Source organism: Rousettus aegyptiacus, unplaced genomic scaffold (assembly GCF_014176215.1).
Source record: "Rousettus aegyptiacus isolate mRouAeg1 unplaced genomic scaffold, mRouAeg1.p scaffold_m13_p_1, whole genome shotgun sequence".
In the NCBI taxonomy this organism is placed as follows: Eukaryota; Metazoa; Chordata; class Mammalia; order Chiroptera; family Pteropodidae; genus Rousettus; species Rousettus aegyptiacus.
This window is the reverse complement of record NW_023416284.1, coordinates 1,702,637-1,727,572: the sequence shown is the minus strand read 5'-3', so window position 1 is coordinate 1,727,572 and position 24,936 is coordinate 1,702,637. Positions and strand designations below refer to the sequence as shown.

Here is a 24,936-nt window from a genome sequence, read left to right as displayed (position 1 = left end):
CGGGCCGTGGGCTCTGCAGCTGGGCTGGGCACGAATTTGTCCTCCACACAACAGGGTGCCCAACTGCTGGCCACCCCTCTGTCCCACCCAAACTGCTCCACCCTCTGCTCTGCAAACGCCTTCCGAGGGGAGGGGTGTCCCACCCCAGGGACCCCAGAGCATATGGTCCTCTCCCTGGAGTAAATGAATTCCAAACCCAAACCCTCCAGAGATGGAGTCCTAACCTAGACTATCTTGGGGAGCAGGGCGCCCCCAACCCCAGGCCACTGGTCAGCACTCTGCACAGAATAGGAATAAAAATGCCCAGAGGGTCCTCGGTGACCAACTACAGGGGTGCCACGAGGGGCGTGGCCAGAGGCACGGCGGAGGGCTGCAGAGGCTGTCCTGGAGGGCTACGTCCCGCCTCCCGCCTCCCGCGTCCGCGGATCGCAGCCTTTGCACGGGGTGAGGGGCCAGTCCCCTGGCGCACTGCCGCGCCGGGCTTGGTCGCTCGGGTCGCGCGGGACCTGGGGCTTTCAGCCCGAGAGTAGCGGGGAGCGCGAAGTGGCTGCGCGGACTGGGCCGGGGGGCTGGGGTGAAGACCGGAGAGGGGGTGAGGGCAGGGCCGGGAGCCCGGGAGGGTGGAGATGGGGCGGGGCCGGGCCGTGCAGGGGGCGGGGTCGTGGGCGGGGCGCGTCCGGGCTGGACCGGGTAGGTCGGGGACGGGCTGTGGGCGGGGTCGGGTCTGGGGTCCGGCCGGGGGCGGGGCGAAGGCGGGCCGGACTCGCGTGCGCGGGGCTCGGCTCACACTGCGCTCACTGCGCCCGGGCAGACCCAAGCGCGCGGGTCTCCGCTGCCCCCAGGGCGCGGGCGGGAAGCCGAACCCTCCGCACCTGCAGCAGCCTCGGGCTCGGCGGATCCGCGCGGGCACCTGCGGCTGCACCCCGTGTACCCCGGGCCGGCCCCCGGGTCTTGTGGAGGCGGGGGCTTCGTAGGCTCGCCGGGGCCGTCCGTGAGCTGGGGACCCGAGGAGGGACCTGACGCGGAGCTGCGGGCACGATGTCTGCTTTTCCGGAGGCGAGGGCGGCGGGGCGCACGGTGGCCCTGGCCCTGGTGCTGCTGCTCCCCGCGGTGCCAGCGCGCGCCCAGCTCCGCCTTCATTCCCACATGTAAGTGGCGCAGGCGGGAGGGCCCGGCGGGACGTCCGGGGACCCGGCCCCCCGGGCGGCGTCGTCCCTGGGGTCCTGAGAACAGCAGGCTTTTTGCCGTAACGGGGGAGGGGGCGGTGAAGAGACGAGGTTCCGGGTTTGGGTCTGGCGGCACTTCGGTGGCAGGGCCACCGGCCTCTCCCCTTGCCTTCCGTCAAACCTCTTAACCCGGTAATGGGGGTCGCACGCCACGGCGGATGCTGCGCCCTGGACCCGAGTGGGGGCGACCGGTCCCCGCCGTGCGCGTCCGCCCAGGGAGCCGGGCCGGGGAAGACGGAAAGGAAGCAGCCAGATGCACTTCCTTCCAAAGCCTGTCCCCAGGGGCCCGGGGGCCCGTGCGAGGGCCACGCGGAGTCGGGTGATGCGTTAAACACGTGCGCCTGGGGGCCAGAGCCGGAGGAGGAGTCCAGCGCCCGAGTGGGCAGGAAGAGCGGGTCAGGGCGCCCGCGGAGAGGGGCTGACTTCTGAAAGACGATTCCCCAGCCCGGGCTCCGCCGTCTCAGGCAAACAGCAACAGCAAATCGATCCTCGATCCTTGCGTTGGCCTCAAAGGAAAACCAGTGCCTGCCAAAGAGGAGGAGGGGAGAGGGGAGTCTGCTGGCAGCCCCCCCAAAATGCTCCCGAAACGTGGGGGGCGGGGCCGGGGGCCTGTGGAGCTTGGCGAGGCTGCTGAGGCGCGGGCCAGTGGCCAGGGCACAGGGTAGGGCCTCGGGTCCAGCGCTTCCTGCAGGGTCCCGCGCACCTGGCCACGCAGTTCGGCTGGGACAGGCCTCAGGTGGAATGGGGTGGGGGGCGAGTCCGTGCCCGTGGGACCCCCACCCTGGGTCTTGCTTCACTCCAAGGAGCTCGGTCTCTGGGTGGGGGACCTTTGCATCCAGAAATGTGAGCAGCCTAAGTCCTCCCCCACGGGACCTCTGCCGGACATCCCTCTTTCCTGTGACTCCAGTGAATTCAGCCGGAGCGAGGGAAGCTGCAGCCTCAGAAGGGATTGTCGCGGTGGCCGTGGTTGCTTGGCCAGCCTGCCCTTCCCATGGTTGGCGGGGGACTTCCAGAGGCCCAGGCTCCTGGGGGCTCCGGGGTGCTGGTCAGGGAGGGCCCATGAAGAGTCCAGAGGGCTATCAGGAGGGGCGTCTGCCCAGGGCGCTTGTGGAGACTCTGGGTCGTCCTTCCTGGGCCCCAGGGATGTCCCGTGAGGCTCCGGCTCACCTAGGGCTGTGAGAAAGTGGGCTGAGTGGACGGCAGGAGACCCCAGACTCTTCCCGCCTCACGCCTGCCCAAGCCTCCTCTCTTGCGCCTCAAATCGGGGCTCCTTCCAGGCTTCACCTGCCACTGCCGACCCCAGGTGGCTGCCCTCTGGGGGCCTGCGTCCCTGTTTCTTGGCTGGGGCACAGCCACTCGGGGCTTCTGTCCGTAGATTGCCCCACGAACGTTGAGCTCTGTGATGCTTAGGAGCACACCTTCCAGGCCCTTCTATCTCCCATGCACCTGGCGTGTCCAACCTGCTGTGGGGTCTGGGGGGACCCGCAGGGCCCGCGCGGAGGGATCTGCAGTGGGATGCGGTGCGATGCGGCGGGACCCGCAGCTGGCAGCCGAGGGACGTGCGGCGGCCCGGTTCCCGATCCTCTGTGGTGGGCGGCGGGCTCTGGGGGAGGCGAAGTGCGGAGGGTGCTGTTTGGGGACCCCACTCGCTCGAAGCCCCAGGTGCTCCAGAGGCCCTTGTCTACCCGTGGGAGCCATGTGGCTGGTCCTTTGGCCCCTGCTGGCTGACCACGTCCGGATTAAAGACCGTCCACCGCTCGCCTGCTCGCGTATTTATTTATTTATTTCCGCTCTAAGCTGGATTTTTGCTGCTGCAGAAGAATGGTGGGCCGCGTGCACGCTGGACTACGGGAGCACGGTCTGGGGACAGGAGGACGGTGTCCCCACACCTGGATCTCTGACCAGCTGGGGTCTGAGCTGCTCGGTTTAGAGGAGCCATCTGCTCCCGCATTCTGCTTTCCCCCTGGGGCCGGAGGCCCCTCTGGGTGGCCGTGCTGGGAAAATGGCCAGGGCTTCAGGGTCAGCTGGTTACGTCGACCCCGCCCTCCGTAGGGTCAAGTCCCGTCTTGCAGGTGGTGTCCCTGGTGTTCCCACGCTCACCTCCCCACCCTCTCGCCCAAGGAGCATCTCTCCCGTCCCCCCACCCTTGGTGGGAGCAGGATCTGGGTGCAGCCCCTGCCCAGCACCTGAGGTCCACTGGGTGTGCCTCTGACCGCTTGGGGTGAGGGTCTGGTTTCTGTTCCCTCCCCCCAACACTCCCTCCTTCCCCCCAAAAGGAAAAGCCGCTAATTCGTGTACCGTGTGCTTCTGAGGTGCTGGGAGCTTCTCCGAGATGCCATCCCAGCGCCCAGGGCCGAGGGGTGCTGCCCTCGTGTGTGGGGGAAGGGGCCGGCCCTGCAGGCCTGGGGGACCGTTCCCGGGGCCCAGGAGGGCTGCTGCGTGACCCGGGCGTGGTCGTCTCGCTGGCCTGCAGCTGCCCACATGGCTGAGGTTTGCGGAGGGCCGAGGAGGAAGAGAGGGCCTTCAGGGAGAGCACCAGCTCCCCTGGGGTTTCTGCCCTGCCCCTCGTGGGGTTTTTGCTTCTGCTGGCCCAGCCGCCAGAGCACTGTCCCAGCTCCTCTTGCTCTGAGGCGTCACCTCCCCGAGGCCCCGATGCTGGTTTGAGCTGGGGTCAGCATGAGGGAATGGTGGAGACATCCCAGGGTGTGTGGGGTCCCGGGACCCAAATGCACAGGGACTTCCTTTGAGCTAGGGCCTGTGCTGGGTCCCAGACTCACGGGCCTCACTTCCGGCTCTCAGAGGCCATCAGGCCCCCTCGCAGATGCCAGATGGTCAGGGGCCCCGCAGGCCGCGCGGGGGCCCCAGGCGCGAGCCGTTGGGTCTGAAGCTGCTGCTCGTGACTGCCCCGCTCGGCGATGTCTCTGTGCTGATATGACAGAGCCACCCGCAGTGGCGGTCCACAGCACAGGGGTCATTTCAGGTCAGGCCTGGGCCTGCAGCCGTGAGGCTCAGAGGTCAGAGGTCGTGGGGTCTCAGCCCCTCCCCCGTCACCCCTCCCCCGCTGGCCGGGACACCTGTGTTGCCAGGCGCAGGTGTGGGCACGAGAACGTGGAGCGAAGGCGATGCAGCCCCTGCGGCGTCCGTCTGGGCCGGTTCCGTCTGCGGAGGCGCCAGGGCGCGGGCCCGTCCACTGCCGTGGTGCCCCAGCCCGGGGCGACGTGGCCGCCACCGCCGCCGGCTGTCGGGAGCCCTTCCTGTGCCGGCTCACTTCACCTCACAGCGCCCTGCGAGCCCTCCTCTTCCCGGCGGGGGCCAGGCAGAGAGGGCCGGCTCGTGGGTCGCGGATGGCCCCGGGAGCGGAGGCCCAAACCCGGGCTGCCAGCAGCGGCTCTGAACAGTGCGCGTCAGGGCCCCGGTTCAGTGGGTCTGGGTGGGACCTGCATTTCTGACGAGGTCCCAGGGGAGGCTGCTGGTGCTGCCTGGCACAAGGCAGGGTGAGGGGTCCGTGGCTGGGGTGAGGCGCATAGCCCCACTAATCACCTTTGGCCGCTAGGGCTCAAGGAGAGACGCCCCGGTGCCCCCGTCCGGTATCCTGCTGGCCAGGCCCACCGGGAGCCAGAGGGTGACTGTGCATGTGCGTGTGCATGCACGTGTGTGCATGTATGTGTGTTTGTATGTGCACATGTGCTTGTAAGTGCATGCATGTGAGTGCTTGTGAGTACATGTCATTTGCACGTATGTGTGTGTAGCTGGCCTTGGGCCAGGGCAGCTGGACAGGGCGGGCCAGAGTCCTGCGTGCTGAGCCTGGGGGCGCCGGGCAGCCCAGCAGACTAGCTGGGCGCGTCGGGTCCCGTAGGGATCATGACGGCCTGGTGTGGGGTGGGAGGGCACTGATGAGGCCAGACGGTTTTAGGGAAGGGGGCCAGGCCCTCGGGTGGGAGCTGGGGAGGGGCCCTGGTGCCTGATTTGCCAGGCCTGCTGCGCCCGGCGCTTGGAATGCAGCCTGGTTCCGGGGCGAGCCCAGCGCCGGCTGCAGCAGGAGGCGTCCGGCCCTGGCCATCGCTCTCCCGCAGGCCCCTGGGAATCTGCTGGCTTCGCAAACTCCGCGAAGCAGTGAAGCCTCTGCGGGGGCCACGCTTGTCCCCTGGGCCTGGGGCGCACTGCTGGCCTGTCACCGGGACGCCTCTCCCCTTCCCTCCCCCTCCTTCCTCAGCAGACGTTCGTTGTCCAAGCACCCAAGGGTGCTGGGAAGCCAGTCATCACATGGAGGGTGGTCACCGGAAGCTGGTGGCGCCCCCGCCCAGTGTGCCCCACTCAGGCTCCCCGGAGGCTCCACGCTCGGCCATGCTTTGCTAGCTCTGCTCGTCCCGCCTGGGGCAAACTCCTACTCACCCCCGTGCCCCAGCACCACCGGCCCGGGACGTCTCTGGGGCCGGCAGGCTGGGGCTGGAGGCAGCCGAGGGTCGGGGTCCGATTCAAGGTCAGCATTGTCGCTGTTCCTGCTGACCCCAGCTCAAGCAGCCAGTGGTATCTGCGGTTTGGGGTCTCAGGAGGCCCCGGGTGACATGTGGGTGACGCAGCCCTGGCGTGAGGGATGCTCAGATGCAGCCTTGGTCACCGCCCTTTCCTCTCGAGGCCCTGTGTCCGCAGGCTTGGGCCGGGGGTGGGCGCGGGGTCTGGCCTGGGGCCTGGGCCCCACTCCGGACGGCTAGACACCTGCAGGAGGGCCGGCCCCTGCCGGCTGTGGGAGGCCGGGTGCCGACTGACTGCCCTCTGTCCCAGGCCCCACGTGTGTGCCGAGCGGGAGCTGCGCCTGGTGGGCCGCCGCCAGCCCTGCGTGCACGCCTTCAGCCGAGCGGTGCCCGTGTGGACGCCGGGCTGCGGGCGGCAGGCGTGGTGTGTCGGCCGCGAGCGGAGGTACGTGGGCCCGTGGGAGAGGGGGGCCCTGCAGCACCGACCACCCAGGAGCGTCCCGGGGCCACCTGCGCCCCCACCTGAAGGCCCTCACCTGAGGTCAGGGCTTCTAACACCCTCGGGGGTGGGGCAGCCCTGACCTGCTGGACGGCCTTCGTGGGTGGGCGGGGGCAGGGGGAACCCTTCCAGGGCCTCTGAGGGGGAGGGCCCCGTGGGGGAGCTGGGGGCCCTGCCGGGGAGGGGTGCTGGCTGCCAGGGAGGGTGTGAAGTGGGGCGCCCAGCCTGCGAGCTCCTGGCTGGGACCGCGGCCGCCTGACCCCGGGCCCGTTCCCAAGTCCCGTGAAACCTTTTATTTATTGCTCAACATTTTATTTCAAAATCACACGCAGGGAGTGCCTTTGCTTACCTCTCCTCTCTTTATAGACTCAGCTCTGGAATCTGCCCGATTGCAAAGCTGGGGGGCGGGGCGGCGGAGGGGGGGCGGTCTCAGCCCCGGCCGGCCTGGTGAGGGCAGGCGGCTCAGGGTCCTCGGGTGGGGTGTGGTGTCCAGCTTCCCCGCCAGGCTTTGGGGGCTTCGCCTGACCCATGTCATCCCTACGGACACGAACCCGCTGTGCCCGCTCCCGGGAGCCGGAGGGCGCCTGCCCTGTCCTTGGGGGGTGCAGCCTTTCTTTCAAACATCAGGCTGCCGGACATTCATACGGTTCAGAGTCGAGCCGAGGGGTGCAGTGAGGCGCCCCCAGTGGTTCTCAGCGACTGCCCTGACCCCCACCCCGACACCTGGGGTGTCTGGGGACAGTGTCTCTTGTGACGGCTATGGTAGCTGTCCCCTACCGTGTGGGGTGTGCCGGGCGTCGGGGGGCTGGGCGGAAGACCCCAGGCCTCACGTCCCCCTAGAGGAGTGCCCTTTGCAGTCCGTCCTTCTCGACTGGCCGCCCCGTGCGGATGTGCGTGAATTCGTAAGACGGGAACGAGGTCGCTCAGCTGCGCTACCCTCCAGCTCGTGGTGAAAGGGTGCGATTTTCAGAAGCAGCAAGAAGCCCCGTGGCCCTGAGGACAGAGAGTACCGTGGCCTGCGTGCTGGGAAGGCCCTGTGGCCACCCTCACGGTTTCTCCTCACTGCCCCGAGGCTGGCCTGGCCGGCAGGGAGGAGCGTTTGCAAGTGGCTGCGGAGTGCCTCAGGCTCCTGTGGGGAAAGCCCCACGGTGGGGGCCACGGTGGGGGCCGCGGTGGGGGCTGCAGTGGGGGAGCCGCGGTGGGGGGCTGCGGTGGGGGCCACTGTGGGGGGCCGCGGTGGGGGCCACTGTGGGGGGCCGCGGTGGGGGCCACTGTGGGGGGCCACGGTGGGGGGCCACGGTGGGGGCCACGGTGGGGGCCGCGGTGGGGGCCCGTGGGGCCTGGCTGTGTTTGCCGGTTTCCCGAGAAGTCGGGAGGGGCCCACGTGCGGAGCTGGTTTCCCTCGCGCCTTCCAGCTCCAGGGGCCGGGGGTCGCACCCTCTAACTCCAGGGGCCGGGGGTCCCACCCCCCCCCCCTCGGCACACAGCAGTCCTGCCTGGGACCCCGGGGAAGCAGCTGGGGTCCCCGGCCCTGGGCGGGTAGCCATGCAGCTCTGGATGCAGCCGGGCGTGCCGAGCCCACAGTGCCCCTCGGCGCCCAGTCCAGGTGGACGGGCCCCCTCGCCACCCCGGCAGTGCCCACGCGAGGTCGGGGGTCCTGCGGGGCTCCCTCGGGCAGCCCGCTTCCCACCGGAGCTCCCGGTGCTGCCCTGTGTCGTACCCCCTCCCGCGACTGCGCCCCGTGGGGGTTCCCAGAGCCTCACCTGGAGGTCCCTCCAGTGGCCTCTGAGTCTGTGGTCACCCCAGGGAGGCCCCTGCTGCCGGCGTGCAGTGTGCGCTGTCCATTCGGACACCCGAGCCCGGGCCCCCTTCTCCCGGCTGCCCAGGCTGCTCCCCGTCACCCCTCCTCGTGTGTCGGGAGCGTTTCCCCAACACACTTGCCAGCCGACCCCGGCGCCCCAAGCCAGGGGGCCTCCCCAGGCCGGCCACATAAAGGGCCCACCCCCTCTGGGGGGGCGCAGTCCACCGAAGGGAGGAGGGGGAAGGAGGGAGGGGGGGAGGAGGCAGAGGGGAGGGGGCTCCAAGCACAGAGCCCGCACGGTGTCCCGCACACCAGGCCCACCCCGGACCCTGCTGCACAGTGGCCTGGGCCCCGAGGTGCCTGCAGAGGTGGCACCAGCCCCGTAGCCGTGTCCCCTGTGGACAGTGGCCCTGCTGTGAACCAGCTCCCCAGTGGTGGCTGGAACCCCTGCGAGCTGTCCTGTGTGACCTGTCCCCTCCGAGCTGTCCCCCGCGAGCTGCAGGGCAGTGAGGGGTTGGCTCCCGGTGACTGCAGGGACTGCACGTAGCCCCGGGAGAGGAATAAATATTTACGGCGGAAGGGCCCGAACACGCCGCCCTGCCAAACACTGTCCCCGCCGCGGCGGCTTCTCCCCCGGCAAGTGGTTTCATGTGCTGCCAAGGTGGTTTGCAGAGCTCCCCGGAGCCGCGGACGTCACACACCGGGCTGCCCGGAGGCGGCCCTGCTTGTGGGTGGGGTCCGCGTCCCCCGGGCGGCCAGGGTCCCCGACGGCTGAGCCCGGGCATGCCCAGGGGTGTCGTTCCCTGGACACAGACGGCAGTCCGGCAGTCTGGGCCCTCTGCCACACGCAGGGGCTCCGGGGCCCCGATGGCTGTTGGCTGCGCCTGGGTCCTCGTTGCTCCAGACGGGGTGGGGGCCAGGGCGGGTGTTAGTGGGCACGGGGCACCCCTTCCTCTCTAGTCGCCCTCCTGTCCCCCACCCACGTGCATCGCCAGCTCTGCCATCCGTAACACGAGGCTCGCGCGGCCTGGTCCCCAGGGCGCATGCTGAGTGCTGAGCCCATGTCAGCTTCCTGCTGCTGCCCCAACAGCGTGACGGATGGACGGACGGCTCAGCAACAGGGGTCTGCTCCGGGCCTGGAGACCAGACGTCTGGCATCGGGCTGTGGGCGGGCAGTTCCCTTGGGAGGTCTGGGGGACAGTCTGGTCTCTCCCAGGCCTTTCCCAGCCCCCGGCGACAGCTGGCCGTCCTGGGCTCGGGCCAGGGTGCTCGGCATCACCCCGGCCTCCGCCGCCCCACGGCCTTCTCCATGGGTCTGTCCTGACTTCCCTCTCCTCACAAGGACCCAGTCGCTGGACGGAGGCCACCTGGCCAGTGTGGCTCCGTCTAACCTGACGACATTTGCCGAGACCCTGTTTCTAAACGAGGCCATGTTCGCAGGCTCTGGGTGGGCGTGGGTCCTGGGGACACTGCTCGGCCAGCGCGAGCGGAAAGGGATGCCGGGGCGGGCGTCTGTCCTGCTGACGGTCACCGGGTGAGGGGCGGAGGGTGGGCAGGGAGGGGCGAGGAGCGGAGTCGGGGTGGCTCCCTGGGGAGGGTTGGCAGGGCTGGGTCCTTGAGGTGTCGTAACCCACTCTCAGAAGTGGAGACGGACCTTTCCAGAAGGGCAGAGACGCTGCCAAAATGAGAGCCAGCGGAAGAGGAGCGGGCTGTAGGAGCCCGGGGTGTGGGGTGCAGCCAGATGGGGGCCGTGTGCGCCTGCACCAGGACCGCCTTGCCCGCCGTGGGGCTGGGAGAGGCGGGGCGGGGCCGGGCCGGGCTGGGCAGGCGCCGGGCAGGGCCGGGCAGGCCGCCCTTGCAGAGGGTGCGCGGCTGGCTTCTTGGGGCCTCGAGGTGCAGGTAGCCTGGGGTGGCCGGCCTCTGGGTTTCGGGGGGGACAGATGGGGGGCCCTCTGACCTCCCAGGGAGCTGGTGTCTCTTGGCTCCGGTGCCACCTCCCTCTGCCACTCTGTGTCCCTGGGGGCCCAGCCTCTGAGCAGGGCTCTGCCTCTCCCGCTCAGCCTCTGGGAGGCCACAGCTCCCGTCTAGCAGGAGCAGGCCGCGGGCCCAGGCCGGGGAAGCCCCGGGAGCCTCGTGCTGGGCACTCTCGGGCGCCCCTCTCCTGCTTTCTGGTCACCCTGTCTGCCCGGTGCAGCCCTACGTTCCCGGGTGGGGTCAGGGGTCCCCTGGACAGCCCCGCTGTCCGCCTCCCTGTGCGCTGGCGGGGTGACAGCCTGGGGTCTGAACAGGGGCCACCGCGGCACGGCCCACCCAGCACCGGGCACCTTGGGCACCATTGCAGGAGCCGGGTCTGCTCCCCGGCTGGGCACCTCCAGTGTGACCGCCCCAGACCCCTCAAGGCTGCCCCTGTGTGGGCGTGATGCCCTCCAGACGCCAGCGCGGAGCTGGGCCGGCCGTGGGGAGAGGGCGTGGGTGCTCCGGGGCCAGGGCGCTGAAGGCAGCCGCTCCCGCTGGTCCCAGGGCGCCGCGTGCCCCGCCGGCCTCCCTCCCGCCTCTGAACCTCCACCTGCTCAGCTGTGAACTGGGGGTGATTGGAGAATCGGTCTGGGGCAGGGGCGCGGCGAGAGCCAGATGTAGCGGGTGAACCGCCGTGAGGGCTGGTCTCTGGACGGTGAACGCTTCCCTTCTCCCCGGTTTTCCAGAACCTTCTACTACACGGGCTACAGGCAGGTGTACTCCATGGAGGCCCAGACTGTGCTCAGGTGCTGCCCGGGGTGGAGCCAGCGGCCCGGCGAGCAGGGCTGCCTCTCCGGTGAGTGTCCCGCCTGCAGACCCCGACCCCGCCTGCAGACACCAACCCTGCCTCAGAAGAAGCCTGTCCAGCCGTGGCGTGCGGGACCCGCCGCCTGCTCGTGGTGGAGCCTGTCACAGCAGCACGGGAGACGCCCAGGGCCCCGCGGTCGGCCGTTCTGCACGCCAAAGGCTGTCAGGACGAAATCATCACAGAAAGGCGGAGGAGTGGATCCCCGTGTGGGAGGCTGGCCGGGTCCCGGGGAGAGAGCGCGGCAGCAGCCCCGAGCCCGGGGTGGGGGTGGGGGCGGTCTGCGCCCGGGCGCCAGGCATCGGGCGGGGCCGGAGCACGGCACGGGCCCCCGGTTGGCGTCATTGGGCTCAGGCGCCTCAGCCCGACTGGGGGTCAGCGTCACGGATGGGATGTGGGTGGCGTGTGACCCCTCAGCCCCCTGCCCGCCCTGCCCGCAGCCCTGCTCTTGGGGGCCTTCTGCCCACTTTGTTCCCAGGAGGGCCCGGCGAGGCGTTGGGGCCCGGTCCCCATGGGCACGCGGGACAGCCACCCGGCCCCGCGCCCACCGCTGCACCCCGGGCCTCGGCCCCGTCATCTGCTGGATGGAGTTGCTGCCTCCCTCCCGGGGGGCCTCTGGGAGGGCCTGGCAGGGAGGGGAGCCCCCTCCCGGCCCCCAGCACGTGTGAGCGGCTTGCACTGCCCGGCCCCCAGCGGGTGCAGGCCGACGAGGGGACTGAGCAGCCCTCCCCTGGAGAGGTGGCCCAGAGGTCTGGTGTCCCCCGACGCGGTGACGTGGCCTCCCGTGACGTGACAGGTGGCTGGCAACCTGGCTCCCGCACGTCCAGGGGTTGACAGCGGGTGGGCCCTTCTGCGACTTCTGGGAACCGGACTTCGGGGTTCGTGTCATAGCCTGTCCTCGTGGCCCCCGGGTCCCTCCTCACACAGGAAACGTGGTGACTGAAGGTGACCTTGGGTGAACTCCGAGGAAAAGGGGAAAGGAAAGGATGTGGGGATGTTTTTCCAGGAGAGGAAATGAATAATTCCCTGCAGGAAGGCGGGCGGAGGGCGGAGGAGAGGGGGCAGCCCAGGGGCCTCGGCGGCTGGCGGGGACAGGGACAGGGTGGACGCGGGCCAGCGCCGAGGGCGGGGGCGTCCCTCCGCCAGCTCCAGCGCGCCAGAGTGCTGGTCTCTGCGAGGGGAACAAAGGGGCCGGCTGAGGGGTGCGGGGCGCACATCAAAGCCGGGTCCTGTGTTTCCGCTCTGCTGGGGCGGGGGCTCCTCCGGCCAGCCTGCCAAGGTGGCGGAGCGTCTGCGAGGTGATAACGCGGCCAGGAGGAAGTAGGCTGGACCTGCACCCCCTGGGGCGTGGCGGCGGGAGCACAGCCTCTTGCACCCAGGAAGGGACATGGGGGCGCGGGCCTGGGGCACAGGGGCATGGACGTGGGACGTGGGGGCAGGGTGGGCGCGGGGCGCAGGGGCGCAGGGGCAGGGCGCCGGGCGCGGGGGCGCAGGGGCAGGGCGCCGGGCGCGGGGGAGTGGGCGTGGGACCCGGGGCAGGATGTGGGGCCGGGAGGGGGCATCTGGGCGCAGGCCCCGGCGTGTCCAGCAGTGGCCCCACAACCGTCCCCTCGCGCCCCTCAGTGGAGTCCTGTGGCTCTTGGTTTCACTTGGGTCTTGGAGTGACCATCCCAGGCCTGGGCAGAGGGGCGGCCAGGGCGAGGTCAGCCCTGCGGTGCTGCACAGGGCCAGGGGCCATGACAGTCTCTTCCTCCGTCTGGCTCAGCCCGAGCTCTAGCTGTGCTGCCTGAGGAGGACGCGGGGGCCCCACCCCGGCCAGGCTGCCGGCAGCAGTGGGGGTGCAGGGCAGGCTGGCCACACAGCTCGGTGGCCCGCACCAGCCCAGACGGCGGAACCAGGCAATTTCCTCAGCACGGGCGGGGTTTTGGCCGGGACCCTTCCCTGGGCCTTGCAGGTGCGGCAGGGCCAGGGTGGTGGGGAAATGGGGGGGCGTCTCAGCCACTGCGCCTGGCCTCGGGGGTCCAGGCTGTCACATCGGCCAGGAGACACGGGACAGGATCTCTACGGGACAGGGTTCCTGTGTGTATCCGGAATTGAAGCTTTGGCTTTTTTGGTTGTTTGTTTTTAAAATTTTATTTTTAGGGCAGGATTTAGCTACTTACGTATCTGGCTTTCCCTGTTTATTTCGGGGATCTGGGAAAAGCCTGCGGTCTGGCTTCCCGGGGCACCTGCGCGTCCCCTGCACGTGGGTCGCCGGCGCGTGAAGGGGGCGGGGGGGCCCAGCAGCCGGGGTTCCCGCCGGGGCAGCGGTGCGCCATGGGCCCGCAGTGTGGGGCAGCAGCGGCCGGTGGGTGACACGCAGGAAAGTACTCCCCGGTTTTCCAGAACCTTCTACTACACGGAGTCGTTTTGCTTCCGGTCTTAACCGAAATCAGAAAGTGATTGAAACAGAAGCACGAATTGAGACCAAGCGACGGTTTCGTCGGGCTCTTTCGCTTGGCCTGTCGGAGGACGTTTCAATCACGTAAGATTCCCAAGAAAACTCACCGCCAGTGAGAAGCCCACGAGGTGCCCTGGGCCGTGGCCGGTGGCTTTGCCCGGCGCCGTGTCCTCGGCTGCTGGCAGGCAGGCCCTCGGAGGTCGGCAGGACGGTGCTGTTCATCTGCCCACGAGTGACGTCATGCACACAGGGGCGTGTCTGGGCGTCACGAGGGACTGGCTCTGGACGCGCAGATCAAAAGCCATGGCCTGAGAGAAGCACGTTACGCCCTGAAGATCCTCGCGGACGTCTGAGGGAGCGGGGGGCCTTCGCGGGAGCACGTGACGGGGAGCAGCGGTCACTGGAGAGGGGCCGACGTCTCGCGCTTCCGTGGGAGGGACCTCGGGGCCTGCCGACGAGACGTCCCCGGAGTGAGGACCCAGTCGAAGCGGCCCTTTCCGTGCCGGGAGGGATCTGGTTGGCGTGTGTCCAGCGCCCCTGACCCCGAAGGCCGGCATCGTCGTCGGCCCGCCTGGTGGATTTCGTAACTCACCAGGGCGAAGGGCCGAGGTCGCCGCGGGCGCGTCTTCCACGGGAGGGGCCTGAGACCCAAGCCGAGCGAGCGACTCTCCCGGATGCGGAAAGGCCAGTGGACGGCCCAGGCGCCTCGAGGACTGTCCCGGCGGGAGGCTGCACCCGCTGCTCCGGCGGCCCCGCCTGTGGTCCGGCCAGCCATGGGGTTCCTTGCCGTTCACCGCAGGAGACAGTCACCGGCATAGTGGTGCCGGCCGCCCCGGGACTGTGCTCCCCAAATCTGCCATCCTGCACCCGGGCCCAGCCTGGGGTGCCTCGGGTCCGGACGCCCTTCAGGGCCCTCCCAGCCTTTGGTTCTAGGAATGTGGCAGACCCGCCCAGCGTCGCCCCAAAGCCAAGGGAAACGGGGGTGATCGGCTGACGGTCCGCGTCCCCACGTCTGTGGACCCGAATGTAGACCGGGGAGGGAGGTGCTCGGTGCCGTGTCCCTTCAGATCGCGGGCGGCGAGACCGGCTGGGGCTGGACCTGGGCGGCCTTGAGGCCCACGCGGCAGGGTCAGGCGGCGGCGTGCAGGTGACACGGGCCGCGTCTCGCATCCCTGAGAACGTGGCGCTGGGCGCAGGCGAGCCACCCGCGACGGAGCCGAGCCCGCGCTTCTAACCCCCCGACGACCCTTGGGCCTGGAACTCGCCCGCACGTCTGCGGATCCCAAGCCGCCGCGTCCTGCGCCGGTGCCTGGGACGGCGGGGGTCTGGGCAGGGGAGCCGGGCGGACGTGGTTACCGGGGCCTCCTGCGACCGTGCCTCAGACCTTCCCGCCGCCTGCTCGGCGCTCTGAGGGCCCGGCCGCTGGGCGGCTGCAGACGCCGTGGGCACCGCGGGCCCCGGGTCGCCAGCCTGTCCCTGCCTTTCCCACACGTGTGGGTTCAGACGGGTCCTTCCGGGGCCCCGGAGGGCCTGAGGGTGCTGTTCTGGCCAAGCCGACAACCACGACTAAGGTCGCCGGAACCTGGCGCGCAGTGGGCGCTTAGAGCTCACCTCGCGTTAAAAGCAAACCCGCCGCTGTTCCGCAGGCCCGGGCCCCAGCGCCGAGCGCCCTGCGCTGAGCGGCCGCGCTTCGCGTCTCTGAGTGCCCCACGCGGCCGCGCCCCTGTCCGCCCACTGCCGCACGCACACGGCATCCTCGCTCTTTCTCAGGGAGGACTGCCGGCTTCTGGGGGCGCGGGCTGGGCCCTGCTGCTGGGCCGTGCCCGACCGCGGCCACGTGCTCCTGACCGGGGCAGGCGGGTCCCTGCTGGGGGGTCCGGGTGCGCGCTCTGCCACACACGGAGCCCGCCGGGCCCCACTGCGTGCCGGTCAGGCCTCCGCGTGCCCCACGCCTCCCTCTGTGGCATCCCTCGGTGACCGACAGCAGGGCGGGCTGCCTGCCTGTGAGGCCCTCCCCGGGCTGGGGGCTCAGCCCTCAGGTGCGGTCTGGGCTATGTTTGGGGAGGGCCTGGCCGAGGCCTCTCCACAGGGGCAGCCTTCGTGGGGAGGCGGGTCCCCGGGGACTTTGTCGTGTCCAGGCAGGTGGCCGGCGGCTGCCCAGACTCCAGCCCACCCCGCTCACGGCCCCCTTTCCCTTCTCCACAGCCGAGTGCAGCGCCGGCCTCTGCGTTAACGGCGGCAGCTGCGTCCCCGGCTCAGCCCAGCTGTGCCACTGTCTCCAAGGCTTCCAGGGTCCCCGCTGTCAGCACGGTGAGTGGGGCCTTGCAGGGCCTGGGACCCTGGCTGAGGGCAGGGGTGCAGCGTGTGGGGGTGACGCTGGGCGGGTGGGCATGCTCCGGTTTGCACAGAGGAGGGCCCGACTCTGAGACCCCCGTGCGCGGTGGCTGCCTCTGCTCCCCATCGCCTCGGCGTCCCCCTCCGGTCATGCTTCCTGGGGGTGGGATGGCGGGTGCAGACGGGCAGCACTGGCCGGGGTTGCTGGGGTGTCCCAGGGGGGCTCGAGCCGGCCGCTCACCTCGCAGGAGACTCCCGTGTCCCTAATGCTGGCGGAGGGGCACACGCGGGGTCCTGCCTGAGGCGGCTGCTGAGAAACCGTGGCACGTCACTATCCGAAGCCTGACGCCTCGCGGCAGTAAAGCCTCGCCGTCGCTTGGGGACACGTTGGGGGGGTGCTGATGGGGCACTCGGGCAGCGCCAGGCTCGAAGAAAGAGCGTGGGGGGCGACGGACTCTTTGCACAGCGAAGTGGACGCAAACACGGAGAACCACCAGGAGGAGCCCCACGGGGGCCGCCCCAGTCCTCTGGGGGCGGCAGGTGCGAGTGGCTGCGGTGTCCCCGCTGTGCGGGGAGCTCGGGGTCCTCCCGGAGTGGGGCGCGGGGGCGCGCCTGTGGGAACAGGCACCCCCAGGCGTCTTCCCCGGGTGAGCCGCTGGGCGTCTTCCCGAGACGAATGTCCACACGTCTGGGCCCCCGGCAGGCACCGGAGGGCAGTCAGGGGCCGTGGGGAATGGCCGGTCGCTGTTCCCTGGGCATTCGCGCACGGTGCCCGCCCCCAGCGCCGGGCTGAACCCCACCGTCCAGGCTCCAAGCCTCGGCCCGGCCTCCTTGTGGTTTAGACCCCGAGCCCCTGTGGGCTGGCCAGAGGCGACCCCGGCCGGTGGCAGGCTGGGTCCCTGCTGGGATGGGGGCCCAGCCGCCCCGCCCGCCCTGCGCAGGGCCCCGGGGTCCAGCCACAGGTGGGTGTGCAGAAGCTTTTGTTCGCAGCAGCTGGGGCAGGGGTCGCCGGTGGCAGCTGCCTTTGGGGAGGTTGCTGGACAGGGCTGTGGCCGGACGCCCAGCGACGCGGATGCACCGTGGTCTCCGGCAGGGCGGGGGCGGCAGCAGGCGTGGGCTGTCCTTGGTCAGGTGGTGGAGACACCTGGCCTTCCCTCGGGGCCAGCCTTCCGCCAGCCCCCTCTCCCCTGCCATCGGTGTGGCCGCCCGCCCGCCTGCCTGCCCGGGCACCCCCTGGCGAGCAGCCTCCCCCACCCACGAGACCCCAGCCCTCGGCCTCCTGGGTACCAGAAGGGGAGAGCTTGCAGGGGTGCAGCGGGGAGCGAGTGAGGCAGCCGGTGGGGGCCCGAGTGTCCAGGGGGAGCAGGTGCGTCTCGCCCTGTCCCGGGCAGCACCTGCTGAGTGGACTTGGAGACCCACGCGGGGGCCCCCACGGGGGAGGAGCCGTGTTCGCACGCCCTGCGCCGTGGTCCCCGAGGGGTCGGCCTTTGGCGGTGGGAGAAGGGCCCGGACATGTCCCTGCGTCACGCTCCGCCTGTCCCCTCACGGGCTCTTCATGCCACCTGCGGGTGGGGGAGGGGCCGGGGCCGGCGGCCGGGCGGCTGCTGACCTCTGGCACAGCTGGGGCTGGAGTCGCCGTCTGTCCCCACGGGCACTCGGAACCTTCTGGTCACGCCACCTCCTAGGGCGGTGGTCAGGGTGGGGGTCATGAGATCTGCTTCGGAGGAGAAGGACCAGAGAGACCCCCCCATCCCCACTGGTCCCCACTCCCAGGCGGGGGGCAGGAGTGTCAGCTGCAGGGGACTGAGCCCGAGACCAGCCCTTGGCCCTCGGGGGGCTTCCTGGGAGAGTGGCCAGTCGCAGGGCAGATGTGGCCCTTGGGGAGCATAGATAAAGTTAGGGTGCGGCCGCAGGGCCTCCACCCAGAACACCGAAAGGCTGAGAGTGTAAGTGGGAGTGAGGGCTGAGTGTGCGGGGCCGGGTGTGAGCTCTGGGTGTGCAGGGTGTGACCTCCGGGTGTGCAGAGCTGGCCACGGGGACTGGCGCGAGGGTCGAGCCGCCTTCGCTCTCGGGCCCAGACCTCCGAGCGCCTTCCCGGCTCCCCCGGCTGGGTGGGACCCACAGACCTGAGCTCCGGCTCACGTGGGGATGTTTAATCCCCAACTGTAACTGATTCCAGTTTTGAAAATAAGAGCCATATTTTTTTCTGGTTCCCTCAAATTCTTTCATCTGAACAGAAGCGTGAGGGAGGGCGGAGAGCAGTGGGGAGGGGAGCCCCGGGGAAGACCCCCCGCCACCAGGGCTCAGGCCTGCCCGCCGGGGCTCGGTGGCTTTGTTCCCCCTCCCGGCCCCCCGGCCTCCCGGCCCCCCCGCGGAGGTTTCTGCAGAAACAGGAGCACAAAGGTGGCCTGCGCCGCAGCTGGGGGGGTGAGGGGGTGAGGGGGGGTCGAGGGCTGGGCCCCCCGCCCCCCAGTCTGGGCCCAGACCCGCTGTGAGTCCAGCATGGGCTTCCAGGTCCTCCAGACCTGCCTCTGGGACCCGGATGGCGTCCCGGACCCCAGTCGCCTGGTCTGCCGGGGCCAGCATAGCGGTTTAGTGCCAGTCAGGCCTGGACCCCAGTGAGACGCTCGGCCTGCTGGGAGAGCCACGGGGAGAGGGGCCTGCTCTCCCGAAAGGCGGGGGGCTAGCCTCATTCGTGGGGTAACCGCACGCACAGCATGCCCGGGCCTCCACGGGGTGCGGCTCCCATGCGGCCTCTCCCTCAGGGTGGCCTGCGGTCAGCACAGCCCCAGGACCACCAGGCCCTCTGCCCTGCAGGTCAGCACTATTGGTCAGCGGAGTGGGGTGTACCCCATGGCGCCCCATCCCTGGGTGGGCTGCGGGGAGTCTTGTCAGAACATCGGTCCCACCAGACCCGCCAGGAAAGGTCTTCACTGGCCGAGAACACGGCCTCGTCCTGCCCCTGCAGAAGGCCGCACCCACGCAGGCCGCACCTGTGCAGGCCGCCGGAGCCAGCTGGCGGGTGCCACCCCCTCGTCCCCTGGGCGCTGTCTTTAGGGACCACGCGGGCAGGAAAGCTTCCGGCTCAGTGCAGACCTCCCGATGTGGCTTCGTTTGCATGTGTTGACCACGGGCGTCACGGGTGACCGCATCTCGCCTAGCCTCGTGGGGGGTGGGCAGGCTGAGAGCTGAAGCCTGTTCCTCCCGCAGGCCTCGCTGTCCTCGGTGGGCCGGGCGTGGCTCTCACCCCCAGGTCCAGTAAGGGATAAGGGCTCAGTGCTGGGGCCCGGCAGAGGGCCGGAGGTTCGGAGGCCTTCCTGGAGGAGGTGTGCCTGTGGACTGGGGACAGTCTGGGGAGGCGAGCTTTCCAGATGGGAGACAGAGGGACGGGGGCCGTCCGCTTGGCCTCAAGGGCTGGGTGGGGACTGCAGGAGACTCAGCTGGACTCCCCAGGAACCGGAGCCCCTGTCTCTGAGCTGGAAAGAAAGACCGGGGACCAGAGGGGCCGTCCCGGGGCTGGCCTGGCAGTGCCCCTGGGGACCCAGCGTGGCCTGCCCCTTCGCCCCCGCCCAGCCCGGCCCACTTGTGCCTGGATGAGTCCAGTGTTTCAAAGAAGCCTCGGTTCCCCGCCCCGAGCAGGAGGCTGGCGCGCGGGGGCCCTGGGAATGGTCTGGAGGCATCCGTGGGAGCAGTGGGCGCCCCACACTACGCCCGGCTGCAGAGGAGCAGAGCAGGCGGCTTCAGTGGAGGACGTGGGGGGGGGGTCCCCTGGTTGTGGCTCAAGGGCGCCTCTGTTTCTAAATCGGGGTAATTGGTTAATGGGGAGGAAACAGGCCCGCCCTGGCCACCAGCCTGACCAGGCCTGGGAGCTGCCGGGCTCTGGCAGCTCTGCCCTCACGTGACCGGTTGGGACCGCGTGCCGTCCCCAGGGGGCCCTCGCCCCGCTCCGCTCTGCCCCCCGCCTGAGTGGACGGAGTTGCCATGGGCTCCTCTGTGCAGGTCGCTTCAGCTGCATGAAACCCCTCCTTTGAGGACTGTTCCCCAATTCGTCAGAGAGCCCCATTTCCCGCGGGAGCCGGTGCCGGGAGGGGAGGGCCCGGCGGGTGGATGCGGGGCGCGGGTGGCTTTGACTCCAGCCCTCTGGCCGTGACAGGTGACCGGGATGGGCGCAGCTGCTCAGGCAGTCCTGTGCTCAGGGTGGGCACCTCCCTGCAGGGCGGGGGTGGGCAGTGTCTTCAGACGGCCTGCTCCGGGCTGGCCCGGGGTGGCCAGGGGGCTGGAGAAGGGCATTCACATTTGCTGGGTGAATCGTCTAATTACCAGGTTCGTCCCCACACTGCCCACAAAGGCACCTCTGCCGTCTGGGACGACGGTGCCCTCCAGGCCGGGCCCCTGCTCCCTGCACGGGGGGCTGGCTTCAGAGGAGGGTGGTCTTCTAATGACGTGATCACAGCAGGAGACACCGGGAGGCAGGCCCTGCCGTGCGGGCGTCAGTGAGCTCACCCCACTCAGCCCCACACTGGGGCGCTGGGCCAGTGGTGCCTCAAGTGCCCCTGCCCGCTCGGGGCTGCCATCCAGGCAGGATTGGGGTTCGGGTTTAGAGGACAAGGCCTCCCCGCTGTGCCTGAGCTGCCCCCACAACCCCACAGAGGCCCCGCCCCACCCTCCTCGGTGGTCTCGTGGAAGGATCGTGGGACTGTGCCCCTTGGCCGAACCGTCCTGACCCCCCTCCCCAGGAAGCCCTCACACTCTGGGTGAAAGGCCCTTCCTTCCCTGGGCTGCAAAGGCGATGCTGAAGTGCACCCCATCTCACACGTGGGGACCCCGATCCCCGACAGCTCCTGATGGGCTCACTGTGGGCAGGCATCCCCCGGACCCCCGCCACGCCGGGGCAGGGCTGGACTGGGTGCGCGTCGAGGCCTCTGCTGGGTGGGGGAGCTGTCTGGGGGATCGTGTGGCCCAGGTTCCCCATGTGGGCCCCGCCACTGCCTCGAGCCTGGACGGAGTCCAGTGCAGGAGCCTCCTCTGGCACCGAGGGGCCGAGCCCCGGCCTCTGGCAGGCCTGCTCCTGGAAGCCCACCGGGCCGGGCGGAGCCGGGCAGCTGTCCGCCGCCAAGAAACCGCAGTGTCTGACCATACGCCCCGCACCCCACTCGCCGCTGTTGGTGACCTGGTGCTTTCTCTTCCGGGTGGAGGACCGGCCGGCCGAGCTGAGGGAGGCAGGGGAGCCAGCTCAGGCCACCTGGCCCGTGGCCGCACCCCACAGTGCGGGGCTTCTGCTCCCCTCCTGTGCCCTCGGCCCTTTGCGCCCTCACTGGCCCAGGCCATCCCCGCTGGTGGACAGGACAGAGGTCAGAGCCCCGGCCTGGAGGCCTCGCTATGACAGGTGTCTGCCACTCAGTCCGGGCACGGGGGCAGCGGAGGTGGCTGGAGAGGCCGGAGAAGGGAACACGGCGTGGGGAGCCCTTGGCCAGGGCAGGAGCCGTGTGGGGGCGAATTCCAGGAATCGTGCTTGTTGCTGTTTTTTTCACGGTTCCTGGGCTGTACCTGCCCCCCCACCCTGATCCCCCAGGATAGCTGTGAGGGGTCTGTGAGCGGGGGAGCTGGCCTCTGTGCCCCGAATCTGCCCTCCGGGCCTGGCGGCTCCCGGCATTCCAGAGCGGGGCCTGGGCAGTGTCATGTGAGCCAGGCCAGCTGATAACAGGGCGGTCACTGCAGAGGAGGGTCTGGCCGCGGGCCGGCGCCGACGCCGGCCAGGTCGGTCTGTGGGGGCGCCGCTGCCTGCTCAGTCTCCCGGGCTGGGCCAGGCCGGCGTCTGCTTCGCTGGGAGCCAGGGCCAGCGGGGGACGTCACCCGCGTTCGAGGTCAGGGCACAGAGGACAGGTTCCCCAATGCAGCCCTGGGGTCAGAGGTCTCAGGAGAGAGGGGGCCACGTCCCCACCCAGCCCTCGCACTGCCCCACCCCCACGCTGGTGCCGGGTTTCCACAGAGCCCGCCGAGTGGCCAGGACCGAGGCTGGAGCAGCCCATGGGCCGGTCGGAGGGGAGGGAGCCAGCGTCCCGCACAGCCCTGCCCTGTGGCTCCCGCGGACGCGGCCGCCAGACTTGGGGCCCTCGGGCCCCCTGCCAGTGCGTGTGGCCCTGGCAGAGAAACCTGGACGGTCTCTCCCCCACCCCGCCCCCGCCACTTTACTGGGCGGTTCGGAGGCTGCAGGCCCTGCGGCCGAGCCCTGGCTGCCACAGTGCGTGCCCTGGCCGGCACCCTCCTCCACGCAGTGGGCGCTCCTCCTGGGCATTCTCTGCAGGGCCCTGGCCGCCCCTGGAGGTGTGCGGGCCAGGGGGCTCTGCCCCACCCTGGCTGGGCCTCACAGGCATGTCACAGGCAAGGCGAGCGGGCCGGGTGCGGGGTCAGCGTCCTGAGGGGCTGTCCAGGCTGCTGGGCCTTTCTGCTCTTCCTGGGGACGCTGGGTCCGGCCCCCGGCATCTCAGGCCCATCCCCCGCATGCCAGGCTTCCTGCATGCTGCTTGAGTGAGTGAGTCGGTGAATGAATGAATGAGTGAATGAATGAATGAGCGAGTGACGTGGGGATCCGTGGCCAGGCTCACTCACACACCTGCTGACACCCAGTTCTTCTGCTCTGTGGGGGACCTGCAGGGTGGGCAGCACCCGCAGGAGCCTGGAGGCCATGGAGGCCTGAGGGGAGGCTGGGGGAGGGCGCAGGCCCCGGGGTGGGGGGCGGGCAGCAGGGCGTCCCCCCACCCTAGGCAGACGCCCACACGCAAGGCCGTGTCTCCCTGCCCCTCTCCGTGCCGGCCTCGGCCCTGGACAGTCCTGGCTCTTGGCCCCTGAGAGGGTGGGGGAGGGGGCAAGGCCCAGAGGCTGGCCAGAACACGCGGCCTGAGCAAACGGGGTTCCCGGGCCGCGCTCCGCGGGACTGCAGCCCCCCGCCTCTCAGCCCTCACCAGCTGACGGTGCCCCCACACTGCCCACGCAGAGCCCCCTGCAGGAAGGCACTGTGGGGACAGCCACGGGCCCTTAGGGCTCACAGACCCCCTGGCAGGGGCTCCTGCCCGAGCAGACCCCGCCGCCAACCGCCTGTGCGGTCACGGCGAGGCGCGGGCGCCCCCTGGTGGCGGTGAGCAGCCAGCGCGGGCGCGGGGCCCGTGTGGGACTTAAGCCGGGGACAGACTGCCAGGGTGGGACGGACTGCCAGGGTGGGACGGACTGCCAGGGTGGGACGGACTGCCAGGCTGCCTGCGGCTCCGGCTCCTCGCCCGGTCCTGACGCCAGCCCCGCCGGCGCCGCCTGGTGTGACTTCCGAGGGACGCAGGTGGGAAAGAGAGGGCGAGACCCGGCGAGGGGTCGCAGGGCAGGACCGTCTTCGCTTACTCCTTCATTCATTCATTCGTTTGTTCCTCCACCAGGGAGCCCTGTGGGACAAGCGAGGTGGGGACCAGTCACCGAGGGTCCGGCGGGGCAGGGCCGGGGGTTCGTCGGCGTCCGCCGCTGGCACATGCCCGCGGAGTGCTCGCCCTGTCGGGACAGGGTCCGGCCTGTGCTGTAGGACACTCTCGAGGTGCCAAGGCTGGACGTCCAAGGAGCTGCGGTGGCCGTGCCGGTGCCAGGGTGACGTCCGGCCAGGGCTGCGGGGAGAGGTGGCCGACGGCACGGGTGAGGGAAGGCCAACGAGAGGGCCAGGGGCTCCCGGGCCGGGTCTCAGGACCGACGCCGTGGGCAGCAGGCGGGAGGGCCGGGCAGGGCCGGCCCCCGGGAGCGGGCTTCCGTTCGGGCCCCCGTGTGGGGAGGGCGGGCGTGGCAGGCAGGTGCCGTCGCCTCAGGGTTTTGCCCAGCGCCCCTTCCCAGGGGTGCGGGCGCCCCAGGCCCGCTGTGCCTTGCCCTCAGTGCTCCCGTCTGCAGAGCAGGGGCCCTCGCGGGCCTTTCGGGGTCTAATACCCGACCCTCAGCCTCGTCTTCCTCCTCGCGGGTTCTCAGGCGCTGGAAGCGGGCCTTGCAGAAAACAGAACTCGCGCCCAAATCCAGATCCTAAACGCAGTTCCCACCACCTTTTCTCAGCCAGCATTCTGTCAGCGAATGCGCTTGGCCTTTGCCGTGCGCCAGCGCAGCTGGGGGCTGGCCACGCTGTGGCCGCTGAGCCAACGCGGCCTGATCTCGGGGCAGCAACTGGGAGGCGGGGGTCCCAACGCCAGGGTGTGACGTGGGCCGTGGAGGGGGGACGTGTCGCCTGGGCCTGGCCCGGTCCGTGCTGGGATGGCCCCTCTGTGGGGCGGCTCTGTGCCCCTCTGCGGTCATCTGAATCAGTGCATCTGTCCATCTGTCCGTGGCCCATAGCTCTGGGGTGCCTGCATGGACCTGCCCTTGTGGCTTTAAGTGACCGAGAGAGACAGGCATGGATGAGGGTTTGGGCAGGTGGACGGGCTACCTAGGGAGGTGCAGGCGAGGTGTGTGCACACCTGGGGGTGCCATGTGCTGTGCAGGGGCCCTGACCGGGCTCACCTCCCAGGCGGGGCAGGGGTCTGAGCTGGTCAGCAGATCGGGAGGCCTTGGGGGAGTGGCACTAGTGTGGGCTAAGTAGGGTGTAGGCGAGAGGCAGGCCAGGGGAGGGCAGAGGTCTGCGGCGGGCACCGGGGCGCCTCTTTGGAGAGACCTCCTGGCCACGTCCCAGGAGCCCTGGGGCAGGACAGGCTGCCCAGCCCAGGTGCGTCCTGAGAGTGGCCAGCTCCTCGCCTCTGCCGTAATCTTGCCCGCTGAGGACCCAGCCCAGGGGAGGCTGCCACCCTGGCTTCGTCCCCTAGACAGGCCGGGTCTGGCCTGGGGGCTCCTGGCAGTTCAGGTGCTTAGCTGGCCAGAGGCACACGGTGTCCAGCCCAGGCTTCCACACAGGGGACACCCGGACATTGAGCAAGGTGTCGGAGCCGGCTGAGCACTGTCACCCCAGGGCACAGAGGTGCTTGCACACGCGAACACACACATGCACACACACACGTGATACTGATGTGTACACACAGGCACATACTCACATATAGCCACACATGCACATGCATACGCACTGCATATGTACACATGCATGCACACACACTCGCACATACATGTGCACAGCTCTCACACATGCATGTGTCCAAGCACGTGTGCATGCACATACAGCACACTCGTGCACAGATGCCTACACATGCACGTACACACGACAGTCGTGCACACACAACGCACCACACGTGTGTACCCATATACTCATGCGCACGTCCACACACAGGCATACACAGACATACACACACCTGTGCGCACACACACGTGCACATACACAGAGGCGGTGGGCTGAGTGTGCGAG

The 24,936-nt window shown here is 69.8% G+C and overlaps 1 protein-coding gene across 1 annotated transcript in view; it reads left to right on the top strand.

The window, feature by feature from the left end:
* The first annotated feature begins 892 nt into the window (after positions 1-892).
* The window catches only part of MEGF6 (multiple EGF like domains 6), a 78,188-nt gene continuing 54,144 nt past the window's right edge, over positions 893-24,936 (top strand). Inside the window, exons 1-4 of the mRNA XM_016144383.2 lie at positions 893-1,148; positions 6,009-6,143; positions 10,701-10,810; positions 15,465-15,569. Of these exons, the coding sequence (XP_015999869.2) occupies positions 1,039-1,148; positions 6,009-6,143; positions 10,701-10,810; positions 15,465-15,569 (460 nt within the window). The 5' untranslated portion in view covers positions 893-1,038. The remainder of the gene's footprint in view (positions 1,149-6,008; positions 6,144-10,700; positions 10,811-15,464; positions 15,570-24,936) is intronic.